This window comes from Ranitomeya variabilis, chromosome 2 (genome assembly GCF_051348905.1).
Source record: "Ranitomeya variabilis isolate aRanVar5 chromosome 2, aRanVar5.hap1, whole genome shotgun sequence".
NCBI classification, from domain to species: domain Eukaryota; kingdom Metazoa; phylum Chordata; class Amphibia; order Anura; family Dendrobatidae; genus Ranitomeya; species Ranitomeya variabilis.
The window spans coordinates 115,558,707-115,572,442 of NC_135233.1; the positions used below are offsets into that span (position 1 = coordinate 115,558,707).

At 42.7% G+C, this 13,736-nt stretch overlaps 1 protein-coding gene across 1 annotated transcript in view; it reads left to right on the forward strand.

The window, feature by feature from the left end:
• ENTPD6 (ectonucleoside triphosphate diphosphohydrolase 6) overlaps positions 1 to 13,736 on the forward strand; it is a 46,942-nt gene that overhangs the window by 14,183 nt on the left and 19,023 nt on the right. The window contains exons 5-12 of the mRNA XM_077282849.1: positions 110 to 185; positions 297 to 332; positions 1,958 to 2,046; positions 2,630 to 2,709; positions 10,543 to 10,607; positions 11,521 to 11,622; positions 12,883 to 13,023; positions 13,159 to 13,215. Of these exons, the coding sequence (XP_077138964.1) occupies positions 110 to 185; positions 297 to 332; positions 1,958 to 2,046; positions 2,630 to 2,709; positions 10,543 to 10,607; positions 11,521 to 11,622; positions 12,883 to 13,023; positions 13,159 to 13,215 (646 nt within the window). The remainder of the gene's footprint in view (positions 1 to 109; positions 186 to 296; positions 333 to 1,957; positions 2,047 to 2,629; positions 2,710 to 10,542; positions 10,608 to 11,520; positions 11,623 to 12,882; positions 13,024 to 13,158; positions 13,216 to 13,736) is intronic.

A 13,736-nucleotide genomic window follows, 5' to 3' on the forward strand; every position in this document is an offset into this window, starting at 1 on the left:
GATCTGCCATGTCTGGCAACGATTACATTGAACCGGTAGTTAACTGGATTGCACAGAGATGTCTTATAAATAGGAGAATAAAATCTTGACTTCTTTCCATGTATTTTAGGTGGAGAACATTTTTCAGTCATCTCCGTTCCTTGTTGGAAAGGAAAGTGTCTCTATTATGGATGGCACAGATGAAGGCGAGTAGGGTCCTGTATTTGGGGTACCGGTGCTTTATGAATGCAGGCATTTAAAAATTGTGAAGTATTTGTCCTAAAATTCTACAATATCCTGTTATTTTTCTTTTCCAGGAATTTTTGCTTGGATCACTGTTAATTTTCTAACAGGTAAGTAATCTTTACTCTGAGGAAGGTGTCTTAAAGGCGGGAATCACCTTAAAGGGAGTCTGTCACCCCAAAAATGTATATGAGCTAAGACCACCGGCATCAGGGGCTTATCTACAGCATTCTGTAATGCTGTAGATAAGCCCCCGATGTAACCTGCAAGATAAGAAAAAGAGGTTAGATTTTACTCACCCAGGGGCGGTCCCGCTGCGGTCCGGGTCCGATGGGCGTCGCGATCCGGTCCGGGGCCTCCCATCTTCTTACGATAATGTCCTCTTCTTGTCTTCCTGCCGCAGCTCCGGTGCAGGTGTACTTTGCCCTGTTGAGGGCAGAGCAAAGTACTGCAGTGCGCCGGGCCTCTCTAACCTTTCCCGGCTCCTGCACACTGCAGTACTTTGCTCTGCCCTCAACAGGGCAAAGTACACCTGCACCGGAGCCGCGGCAGGAAGACAAGAAGAGGACATTATCAGACATTACAGAATGCTGTAGATAAGCCCCTGATGCCGGTGGCCTTAGCTCATATACAATTTTTGGGGCGACAGATTCCCTTTAAATAGAGACTTCCTAATATACATCATGTCCGACATAAATATGTTGCCAAAGTACGTCCCGATCTTGTCCTTTCCTGTCTGAATGGCCACCTGTTCTGTAACATAAACGCTCCATTACAGGAGCCCATTTTCTGGGTGAGGTACTCTGCTTTGGATAATCCCTATGTCTTAGAAAGAAAGGGCCTTTTAAAAAATGGGTTCATCAATAAGGGACAGACTTCTGCTGTAAAACACTTAGCGCAAATTTGTTCTACTTTTTAATGTGAAGTTGCAGAAAAACTTGGCAAGCTTGCCGTTGTCATGCTAGTCCTGGCCAGCTCCACCAAAAAGGCAAAGCATATAAAGAGAGTGGCAGCTCCAGGGCCATCTAATCAATCAAAAGTTACAGCATTACTTAAGCCAGAAATGTTACTCCAGTCCCTGACAGGAGTAGCATTTCTGGTTAGACACACAGCACTGATAGGATGTGCTGCATTTATTAAATGGCATGTACTTATTAATGAATTTGATGCAGCCCACTCTAGTGAGTACAATATCTGTCTTAATTATTCAAAGTGTCCCCTTGCCGAAACCTCCAGTGATCAGCTGCACTCTGTGGGGAAACAAGGCATTAACTGTTCAACTCCCATGCTGTGCCACGTAGAAGAATGTAAGCATTGTCCATGTAATCGAATGAGCTCCCTATGCAAGGCCTCATGCAGACGTCCGCTTTTCTTGCTTTTTTTTTTTTGCTTACAGGTTACTGGCATCTATCTATCTATCTATACACCTTGTCTCTGTTTGTACCATCTCTCAGTACCTTTTTTTTTTTTCTTAAATGTTCTAGCCATTGTGAACAGTGAAAAATTAGAATTGTTAGATCTGTCGGGACACACTCCTGCACGGGGTCTGATGAGAAGTTACATGATGCACTTATTTACAGTCATTTGTAGTCCTCCATTGAGTTTTCTATAGAACAGAGCGTTACCGTAATGTTTATGAAGGCATCATACATGGCTATCTGGCAGTACTTGTGAGATGATGAGCACATAACACAGTTTCTTTTGTTTATGTTTTGCTTGTGTCTTCTCTAAATAGGAAGTTTGACAAATCCTTCAGCAAAGTTGGCTGGAATGCTGGATCTTGGTGGTGGATCAACGCAAATTACCTTCTATCCATATGAAAAGGTAGAGTTTCCACAATGACATCTTAATGCAGTTGTATGAAGCAGCTGCTTCTTGACCTCATCAGTGTTCATCTTCAATAGCGGGAGAAACATACTATTCATAATAACTACTTTACACTAAGGCCTCATTCAGATATCCAGGGGTTTTTTTGGGGGGGGTTGTAATCAAAGTGAGATATCTATCCATTTTTGGTCAGTGTGGCCATATCAGCCCTCAGTATGGTATCCATTGTAATCATCCTCAAAAAAAAAATTGCAGGATTCTGTTACCCGCTGACCAGTGTAAAAGACAGCTCTGACAGTTCCCGTCTTTATGGGCAGCGTCGCTAATTGGCCATCAATGCGACGTCAGAACTGCAGCCAGTAACATATATTGGGGCAGCAGCAGTGATTCCACCCCCAGACCTGTGTGTAAGAGTAAGGCACATTCCATGGTCAATGATTTTCTGAGGGGTAAAAACCCCTTTAAAATTTGCTGATGTCTTGAGGTTTGCCATATACGTTCAGAACCTAGTTCTTGTTATTTCGGATTGGTCTGTATAATAAGGCATTTCCTGCAGTGATGTTTTCTTTTTTTTTTGCAGGCGACGTTTACTGGTGCACCAGCTGGATATATCACCAACTTTGTACTGTTCAACCGCACGTTCCACCTCTATTCACATAGGTGAGTTATTTGGGGGCTTATCGTAGGCTTCGGGGGTCTTGTGATTGTCTCTGCTTGCCATTCCGTGCAGACATGGTCCCCGTAAACGATTTTCATGCAATCACCTGCCGACTTCTCATTTAATTGAGACATAAGATGTTAATATTTTGTGCAGTGCAGCCATGGTCACGCGCCTCTTCCCATAGGTGGAGCGTGTCATTGTGCGCCAGCTATTGGCTCCTCTTCTGACATTACTGAGGACATAAACATCACAACAATAAATGGAAATAGCAATCACAATTAGAAAATGCAATAGGTATTAACAATTTGTTTTATCTGGAAAAATTCTATGTATGACGCACCAAAGGTAAAAATGCATTCAGGCAGCAGAAATATGGCTCCATATGGGACTTATTGTTTAGTAGCAAGAGCAAAATCTGATCCTTCCCATACATAATGGATTAGGCCGGCCAAACTCGCCGATTTGGCTGGACTGGTTAACCGTCTAATTTGTGTGGAGAACTGCAGTCCCTGGGTAATTGCCCAGGGCCCAAATAAAATGTCATTGAAGCCGCAGGCCGGAGGTTCCCCACTCCTGCCATAGAGCATCATGTTGTCAGCCTGTTTATTCGGGCCAATGTGCCGCCTATAACAATGGTTTCTCAGCCACTTCATTAGGAGACACATGCTGCCACCTGGAGGCTGACACAAAGAATACATCTTAGAACAAAAGCAGACTCTTCCTCATAAAGGCCCCGTCTCACATAGCGAGATCGCTAGCGAGATCGCTGCTGAGTCACTAGTTTTGTGACGCAACAGCGACCTCAGTAGCGATCTCGCTATGTGTGACACGTACCAGCGATCAGGCCCCTGCTGTGAGATCGCTGGTCGTGTCGGAATGGCCTGGGCCGTTTTTTGATCGTTGAGGTCCCGCTGACATCGCTGAATCGGTGTGTGTGACACCGATCCAGCGATGTCTTCACTGGTAACCAGGGTAAACATCAGGTTACTAAGCGCAGGGCCGCGCTTAGTAACCCGATGTTTACCCTGGTTACCAAAAAAAACCAAACAGTACATACTCGCCTTTCGGTGTCCCTTGCCGTCTGCTTCCTGCTCTGACTGAGCCGCCGTACAGTGAGAGCGCAGCGGTGACGTCACCGCTGCGCTCTGCTCTCACTGTACGGCGGCACTCAGAGCAGGAAGCAGACGGCAAGGGACACCGAAAGGCGAGTATGTACTGTTTGTTTTTTTTGGTAACCAGGGTAAACATCGGGTTACTAAGCGCGGCCCTGCGCTTAGTAACCCGATGTTTACCCTGGTTACCTGGGTGCTGCAGGGGGACTTCAGCATCGTTGAAGACAGTTTCAACGATGCCGAAGTCGTTCCCCTGATCGTTGGTCGCTGGAGAGAGCTGTCTGTGTGACAGCTCCCCAGCGACCACACAGCGACTTACCAACGATCACGGCGAGGTCGTATCGCTGGTCGTGATCGTTGGTAAATCGCTATGTGAGACGGGGCCTTTAGTCTACACCCGGCCAGACGACACTCGGCTATTCCGTTTATCTTGGTGTCACTCGGAGGTCTAGGCCTCTTGGGCTACCATTGTTTTCTGGTTTCCATCTGGCAAAGTGTAAGATCGGGCTAAGATCGGGCACCCCTGCACAGTTCTCTCCCTCCATAGGGTAGAAGCCTCCTGTTCTTCTATTCCATATGGCCGCTGCTTAGTCTTCTGTCCACATCTTTGTGAAGCTTTTACTTTTGCTTGTAGGGATTCAAGTCTTAGCAGATGGGTGCTACAAGCAGCGGCAGTATGGGTGGGAACCTGAGGGATTGCTGTTCTTCCTTCTGCAGCACTGGTATGAGCTCACACCCTAGAGACTGCTTTAGGGACATCCCATGCTTCTGGTTTTTGAGCCTCCCAATGATGCCACCAAGAAATAAAGATTTCTCCTTCGCCTCATTGGGGGACACAGACCGTGGGTGTATGTTGCTGCCACAAGGAGGCTGACATTAATTATTACAAAGAAAGTTAGCGCCTCCCCTTGAAATAAAGATTTTTGGTGCTCATTGTAAATTTTTAGTCTTAGACTTCATTGGGGGACACAGCATCCTCTCGTGTTTTTTTTTTTTTTTTGTTTTTTGGGTGGGGTGTCTTGGTTTTGCGCCTCCTACTGCTTCTGCGTGAATTGAATAGTGTAGCCTTTTGGGGAGGTGTATTTTCTAAGCTGCATTCTTAGTGGCATCTTCCAGGTGGCAGCATATAACCCATGTTTTCTGGACCCCCCCAATGAAGGCTACGAGAAAGAGAGATTTTATTGTGAGTACCAAAAATATACCTGATTTTAGTCTTGTCACAAAACATGTGGCTCCTGGATGAGCTTTTGACAATAGCCTAATGATTCCAGGAAATCCGGGTGATACCTGTCTCCCAGCAAGCAAAACAGATTAGACAAGGTGATGTTTCCATGAAATAAAGGACAACTGCCTGCAGCTTAACACCTCATTCACATCATAATATTTTGCGTCGGTATTTGTAAGTGAAAATCGGGAGTGGATCCTGTAAAACTCTTCAGCTGGAAGATTCACATGTCTTGTCATAGGAACCGCTCCTGACCTTGACTTCCAAATACTGATGTGTGAATAGCGCCTAAAGCTGCATTTACACTGAGAGCTATCGTGAACAAGCGTTCTTAAGAATGTTCTTTTCCGATTATCTTGCAGTGTAGACCGGTTGATGATTTTCCTGATGGACAATCAAAACGTCCGTACGTCAGGTGAAATGATTTTTTGTGCAGCAGAAAAGATTATTGTTCTCAGGAGCACGTTGTATGTGTGCTGCCGAGAACTATGGGCAGCCTGTGCACACTGAACCAACCATTACAGATCGTTCAGTGAGCATGTGCCACCGGTTGGCCCATGTAAACAGACCTTAACCCCTTCACCCCCGGAGCTTTTTTCGTGTTCGGTTTTTGCTCCCCTCCTTCCCAGAGCCATAACTTTTTTATTTTTCCGTCAATATGGCCATGTGAGGGCTTATTTTTTGCGGTACGAGATGTACTATTGAACGATACCATTGGTTTTACCATGCCATGTAACAGAAAACGGGAAAAAAGTTCCAAGTGTGATGAAATTGCAAAAAAAGTGCAATCCCACACTTGTTTTTTGTTTGGCTTTTTTGCTAGGTTCACCAAATGCTAAAACTAACCTGCCATTATGATTCTCCAGGTCATTACGAGTTCATAGACACCTAACATGTCTAGGTTATTTTTTTATCTAAGTGGTGAAAAAGAATTCCAAACTTTGCTAAAAAAAAAAAAAAAAAATTGTGCGATTTTCCGATACCCGTAGCGTCTCCAATTTTCGTGATCTGGGGTCGGGTGAGGGCTTATTTTTTGCATGCCAAGCTGGCGTTTTTACTGATACCATTTTGGTGCAGATACGTTTTTTTGATCGTCCGTTATTACATTTTAATGCAATGTCGCGGCGACCAAAAAAAAAGTAATTTTGGCGTTTTTATTTTTTTTGTCGCTACGCCATTTAGCGATCAGGTTAATCCTTTGTTTTTATTGATAGATCGGGCGATTCTGAACGCGGCAATACCAAATATGTGTAGGTTTGATTTTTTTTTTATTGTTTTATTTTGATTGGGGCGAAAGGGGGGTGATTTGAACTTTTTTATTTTTTTTATATTTTTAATTTCATGACCTTGGGATTTTTCGTTTTTCCGTGTTCGTTTTTCACTCCCCTCCTTCCCAGAGCCATAACTTTTTTATTTTTCCATCAATTTGGCCATGTGAGGGCTTATTTTTTGCGGGACGAGTTGTACTTTTGAACGACATCATTGGTTTTAGCATGTCGTGTACTAGAAAACGGGGAAAAAAATTCCAAGTGCGGTGAAATTGCAAAAAAAGTGCAATCCCACACTTGTTTTTTGCTTGGCTTTTTTGCTAGGTTCACTAAATGCTAAAACTGACCTGCAACATGACTAAGTTATTTTTTACCTAAGTAGTGAAAAAAAATTCCAAACTTTGCTAAAAAAATAAAAATAAAAATAAAATTGCGCCATTTTCCGATACTCGTAGCGTCTCCATTTTTCATGATCTGGGGTCGGTTGAGGGCTTATTTTTTGCGTGCCGAGCTGGCGTTTTTAATGATTCCAATTCGGTGCAGATACGTTCTTTTGATAGCCCGTTATTGCATTTTAATGCAATGTCGCGGCGACCAAAAAAAAATGTAATTCTGGCTTTTCGATTTTTTTTCTCGTTACGCTGTTTAGCGATCAGGTTAATGCTTTTTTTTATTGATAGATCGGGCAATTCTGAACGTGGCGATACCAAATATGTGTAGATTTGATTTTTTTTTTTTTATTGATTTATTTTGATTGGGGCGAAAGGGGGGTGATTTAAACTTTTATATTTTTTTTATTTTTCACATTTTTTTTAAACTTTTTTTTTTTTTTAACTTTTGCCATGCTTCTATAGCCTCCATGGGAGGCTAGAAGCAGGCACCGCACGATCGCCTCTGCTACATAGCAGCGATCTGCTGTTCGCTGCTATGCAGCAGAAAATCAGGTGTGCTGTGAGCGCCGACCACAGGGTGGCGCTCACAGCTACCGGCGATCAGTAACCATAGAGGTCTCAAGGACCTCTATGGTTACAATGTACAAGCATCGCCGACCTCCGATCATGTGACGGGGGTCGGCGATGCCGTCATTTCCGGCCGGATGCGGTAGTTAAATGCCGCTGTCTGTGTTTGACAGCGGCATTTAACTAATTAATAGCGGCGGGTGAATTGCGATTTCACCCGCCGCTGTTGCGGGCACATGTCAGCTGTTCAAAACAGCTGACATGTCCCGGCTTTGATGCGGGCTCACTGCGGAGCCCTGCATCAAAGCAAGGGAGCTGACATCGGACGTACTATCCCGTCCGATGTCAGTAAGGGGTTAAACACTTTTTAAAAAAAAAATGTTGGCATGCTTCAATAGCCTCCATAGGAGGCTAGAAGCATGCACTACACGATCGGGTCTGCTACATAGAGGTGAAGCACAGATCACCTCTATGTAGTAGAAATGGTGGTGTACTTTGAACGCCGACCACAGGGTGGCGCTCAAAGCAATCGGCCATCAACAACCATAGAGGTCTCAAGGAGACCTCTGGTTGTTATGGCAATGCACCGCTGACCCCCGATCATGTGACGGGGGTCAGCGGTGCGAGCACTTCCGGCCGCGCGGCCGGGAGCGCTAGTTAAATGCCGCTGTCAGCGCTTGACAGCGGCATTTAACTAATTAATGGGCGCGGGCGGATCGTGATTCCGCTCGCGCTCATTGCGCGCACATGTCAGCTGTACAAAACAGCTGACATGTTGCGGTTTTGAGGTGGGTTCACCGCCGGAGCCCACCTCAAAGCGGGGGATCTGTCAGCTGACGTACTATTCCGTCAGCTGGCAGAAAGGGGTTAAAGACGTTGTCCATTACTTTATCATTGATCACCTATCCTCAGGATAGGTCATCAATGTCTGATCGGTCAAGGTCTGACACCCGTCACCCCGTTAATCAGCTGTTATCGGGGTCAGCGGCCTCCGGCTGGAAATTCTCAGCTGCCGAGCTGTCCGTCTTCTGGTAGTGGTGGTCTGATTTGAATAGAAGGTGGATGTGCAATATACGGCTGCGGCCACCGTCTGAGACCAGCTGGCTGGTCGGGGTCTGACACCTGGCATCCCTGTCAATCAGACATTGATGACCTATCTTCAGGATAAGTCAGCAAAGATGAAGTGATGGAAAACCTCTTTAACTCAACTTTTTCTGTCCTTATCATGCCAAAGGCTGGGGCTGGGAAGATGGGTGTCAGACACAGAAAACGTGACTATCTTGCGGATGATATTGTTTCTGCCATTCCCCGAGCATTGCTCCTCTGATAACAGACAGTGGCAGCATGTAATCGCACTGGGCGGATACAACATGGAGGTGTGTGATGTTACTCTTATTATGCTTTATTTTCACCAATAAAGTGGTTGTCCGCTTTTGGAGACAACTTTGTTTCTTACCTGGATATATACAGTACAGACCAAAAGTTTGGACACACCTTCTCATTTAAAGATTTTCCTGTATTTTCATGACTATGAAAACTGTATATTCTCACTGAAGGCATCAAAACTATGAATTAACACATGTGGAATTATATACTTAACAAAAAAGTGTGAAACAACTGAAAATATGTCTTATATTCTAGGTTCTTCAAAGTAGCCACCTTTTGCTTTGATGACTGCTTTGCACACTCTTGGCATTCTCTTGATGAGCTTCAAGAGGTAGTCGCCAGGAATGGTTTTTAATTCACAGGTGTGCCCTGTCAGGCTTAGTAAGTGGGATTTCTTGCCTTATAACTGGCGTTGAGACCATCAGTTGTGTTGTGCAGAAGTCTGATTGATACACAGCTGATAGTCCTACTGAATAGACTGTTAGAATTTGTATCATGGCAAGAAAAAAAGCAGCTAAGTAAAGAAAAACAAGTGGCCATCACTACTTTAAGAAATGAATGTCAGTCTGTCTGAAAAATTCGTCAAACTTTGAAAGTGTCCCCAAGTGCAGTGGCAAAAACCATCAAGCGCTTCAAAGAAACTGGCTCACATGAGGACCACCCCAGGAAAGGAAGACCAAGAGTCACCTCTGCTTCTGAGGATAAATTTATCCGAGTCACCAGCCTCAGAAATCGCAGGTTAACAGCAGCTCAGATTAGAGACCAGGTCAATGCCACACAGAGTTCTAGCAGCAGACACATCTCTGCAACAACTGTTAAGAGGAGACTTTGTGCAGCAGGCCTTCATGGTAAAATAGCTGCTAGGAAACCACTGCTAAGGACAGGCAACAAGCAGGAGAGACCTGTGTGGGCTAAAGGACACAAGGAATGGACATTAGACCAGTGGAAATCTGTGCTTTGGTCTGATGAGTCCAAATTTGAGATCTTTGGTTCCAACCACCGTGTCTTTGTGCGACGCAGAAAAGCTGAACGGACGGACTCTACATGCCTGGTTCCCACCGTGAAGCATGGAGGAGGTGTGATGGTGTGGGGGAGCTTTGCTGGTGACACTGTTGGGGATTTATTAAAAATTGAAGGCATACTGAACCAGCATGGCTACCACAGCATCTTGCAGCGGCATGCTATTCCATCCGGTTTTGTGTTTAGTTGGACCATCATTTATTTTTCAACAGGACAATGACCCCAAACACACCTGCAGGCTGTGTAAGGGCTATTTGACCAAGAAAATACGAAAAATCTTTAAATGAGAAGGTGTGTCCAAACTTTTGGTCTGTACTGTATATATATTTGGGGCTAAAATAACTTGTTGCTATGGAGTTTCATTAACCTGTTGCACAGTTTCCATCCTAGCCTTTGTCGCACTGTCTTGGCTGCAGCATGAATTAGGTGAGAATCAGTCTGCGCTCATCTTGCCGGCAGAATATGTAACTCCCTTATCTGTCTTTCTCTGAGCTCCTTTCAGCTGAACATCACAGTTCAATGTGTGTGGAAAGAGCCTGTAAAATCCAAGTTTAATGAAGCACAACTGCAAAAATATTTAGTTCCAAATGCATGCATTCAAGTAAAAATAAAAAATACATATAATGGTCTGAAATGTGCACAACCCATTGACCTTGTAATATAGTTGATGTGTAAAGCTGTAGTGCAGTAGAACATATTGGTTACACAGGTGACCTGCCTAAATAAGGTTTATTTTCTAATAATCTACATAATGTATATAGATAGATATAAATTGTCTGTACATGACCTGTTATGTTGTGGACATTCACAGGACTTAGCGAGACATATTTATTGTCTCTTGTCACATTGTTGTTGTCTGTAGTTACCTTGGACTTGGACTAATGTCAGCAAGACTGCAAATCATGGGAGGCACTGAAGGAAAGCCATGTAAGTGGGGGGTTTTTTTTTTGCTTGCCTTTTTAAGGCTGCGTTTACACGTAGTGTAAATACTGTGGGATTATTCAGCTTTTTTGTGTTTTGTTTTGTTTTTTTTGTTTTGTTTATCTGCAGGTGTCTATACAAAAAATTACATTAACATCTGACTATTGCACTTTTTCCATGAGTATTCACCATTTATCTGATGGTTTTTGGTTCAGATTTGATATGAAAACGTGAACTCTATAGCGCCACCTGTAGGAAGCAGCAATCCTGCAAGTTGCTATTGACCCTTTAATAAGCCTTGAAATGTTTCTTAGGACAAAAGCCAAATGAGAATCTGAATTTGCAGAGCTGGTATGTCACTCTCCACAAGGAGAAACGTTACCCCTTAGACCCCAGTCCAGAGCCTCTCACCCAGCCAAATCAGTTCTCATACTTTGCACTAATGAGGGGCAATACCCCAAAACACGGTGTCTGCGAATTGAGATTCTGATTTGCCTTATTTATAGGGTTCTAATCCTCTTCCTCTTTGAAGAGGCAATTTGCATATTAAACGTCCCAGAGGAGCATTGCACAGGGAATAAGCCTCTTTATCTTGGCATGCCGTTTAATATGTGGACAATAGGTCCATGTGCGCAGAATATAGAATCTCATTGTTTCAGTGACAAGTCCTGTTCACACCAGCATTTCGCTCCATCACCAGGTGATTGGCCACCTGTTTATAAAGGCTGATAATTGGGAAGTTCCTGGGAACGTTGGTAGCTCATCATGAGCCATGTAAATGCTGCCTAACTGCAGCTTGTTGCCTACAGAGGAGATCTCTCCTGGAAGCAGAAGTGGCCAGACATTACTCGGGGAAGAGCACCGAGAACGTGTATTGGAACTGTAGAATACCAATGTATTCTTTTATTCTTGTTTCCAGTGCAGGCAGGTGGAGAGTTAGTAACTTCTTGTATAACACCCGGCTTCGTCACGGGGTTTAACCACGCAGGAATAACGTATAAAGTGAAGGGACAGAATGACGGTAAGAATACGCCTTCATTTTAGCAATGTGATAGATATTCTACATGGTTCTTCTGTGATACCTAACATGCTTCAGGATTATGTGCTTCATTTATTTAATGCAAGCCTGGAAAAGAGATTATTATGGAATTTGTTAAAATTATGAATAATTATTTTTATTGATTTAAAACCTTTGACCTGGCAGTGTGATTCTCCAGGTCAGTACAATTACAAGCAATACCAAATATATACGTTTTTTTTTTCTTTTTTTTAAGGTTTAGAGATCAAAAAAGAAAGATACCATTTTTTTTCCTTTTAGACTTTGTAATTTTTTTCTTTCTATTATTGGAGCTGTATGAGAATTTGTTTTTGTTGTATGGAAAGCTATTGTTTGTGATGTCATTTTGGGCTTTATGGCATTTACGGTTAGTTCATTTTTATATTTTGGTAGAGTTAGCTTTTACAGACACAGCCATATCAAATATGCCTCTTATTTTTTTAAATGATCAAAGGGAATTGTTTCAAGTTTTATATTTTTTTAATTTGTTCCCTTATTTCCTTAAGAGAACTTGAAGATGTGATCATTTGATCACTATATTGCAGGGAAACGGAAGTCCCCTGACTATCATAGTAACCCATAGTCATTGAGTTGCCCAACGAGACGGTGCACCTGAAATGCCACTGAATATGACAGTGGGTATCTGTGATATAACATGAAGTGCTCTGTATGCTGACACCCAACATAAAATGTACTCTTCTGAACGGTGTCATGAAGGGGTTAATAATGGGGGGAAAACACCGAATTGCACACACGTATTTCCTTTCTTTGTATAGCCAAAACAGCATGGTTTATATACTTTATTGCAGCTGCAATGTATGGTAATTAATCAAAGAAATGTCAAAAGAATAAGGGCTCGAAAGTTGGTGATTTAAAAAAAACAAAACCCTTTGTTTTTTTGGCCATACAATTTTGTTAAAAGCTTTTCTGCAAAAGTGCATAGTCATTAACATACTTGCACCTAGTATGTTTCAGAAAATAAAACCAGCTAAAATTAAACAGTTAATAACTTTTAAGTCTTTATTAACACTTTTAAGTTGTTAATAAAGACTGATATCCTGTAATGTCTAATGAATTACTTCCTTTGACGCAAAGTGTACGTTTTGAATCTTCTTCGCACAGTTTCTTGTATCTTTATTTTACTTTTCTGTTCTTGATATTAACCAAAGCCTTCACTTAACTGAGGTTTTTTTTCCTGTTTTTTTTTTTCTATTTTTTGCACAGTAAAATCTTTATATGAATCATGTTCTAAAAGTGTGGCGAAGATGCTGACTGGCAAAGTAAACCGCGCCGATGAAGTGGCGACTCTGTTCGTTTATGCTTTTTCTTATTATTTTGATCGCGCTGAGGACACACAATTAATAGGTATGGAACTGGGCAGACTTTATTTTTTTAAATGTATACACATTTATCAATGTTTTTATAGATATTCGAATTAAAAGAAATCTTTAAATCTTTTCTTGTAACCATATTTTCTTGTTTTGTTTTTTTCTTTGAAAGATCCGAGTGTTGGTGGTTATGTAAAAGTGAGAGATTTTGAGACCGCAGCCATTAAAGGTCAGTCCCTTTGATATTAAGGCTGAGTTAATTTGGTTTTTTTAAAGGACCTCTAAACAAAGAAAGAGTTTAAAAAAAAAAAAAAAAAAAAGCAGCAGAATCAAGCATAATATGCTAGTTTCTTAATAACCTTGCGATCGTCACATCTCCATCGATCATCCATTTTCTAAGGCTGTTGCCGCAGCAGAGTGCAGGTGAACCATGCACGTGACAGGTCAACATAGGAGTGACCCTGCAGGGGTCTGAATATGTTGGAAGAGTGGGTGTAACTTCCATCATTTATTGTGGGAGGATTCCTTTTTACCTGGGTTTTCCTGGCTTATTGCCCTGAGGTCTGCTCTTTGTGCATTTCATCCTCCTGGATCCCCTGCACCTCAGAAACCTGTCTGTAGCTCCTGCCGCCTTTCTAGCACCAGCATCATTTAGCGTCACAGTTCCATACTTTTATGGCTCCTGAGCCTCTCCTGAGTACTAGTAGGCCTATTAGTGGAGGTTTTTTTTGTTTTGTTTTTTAGGCTCCA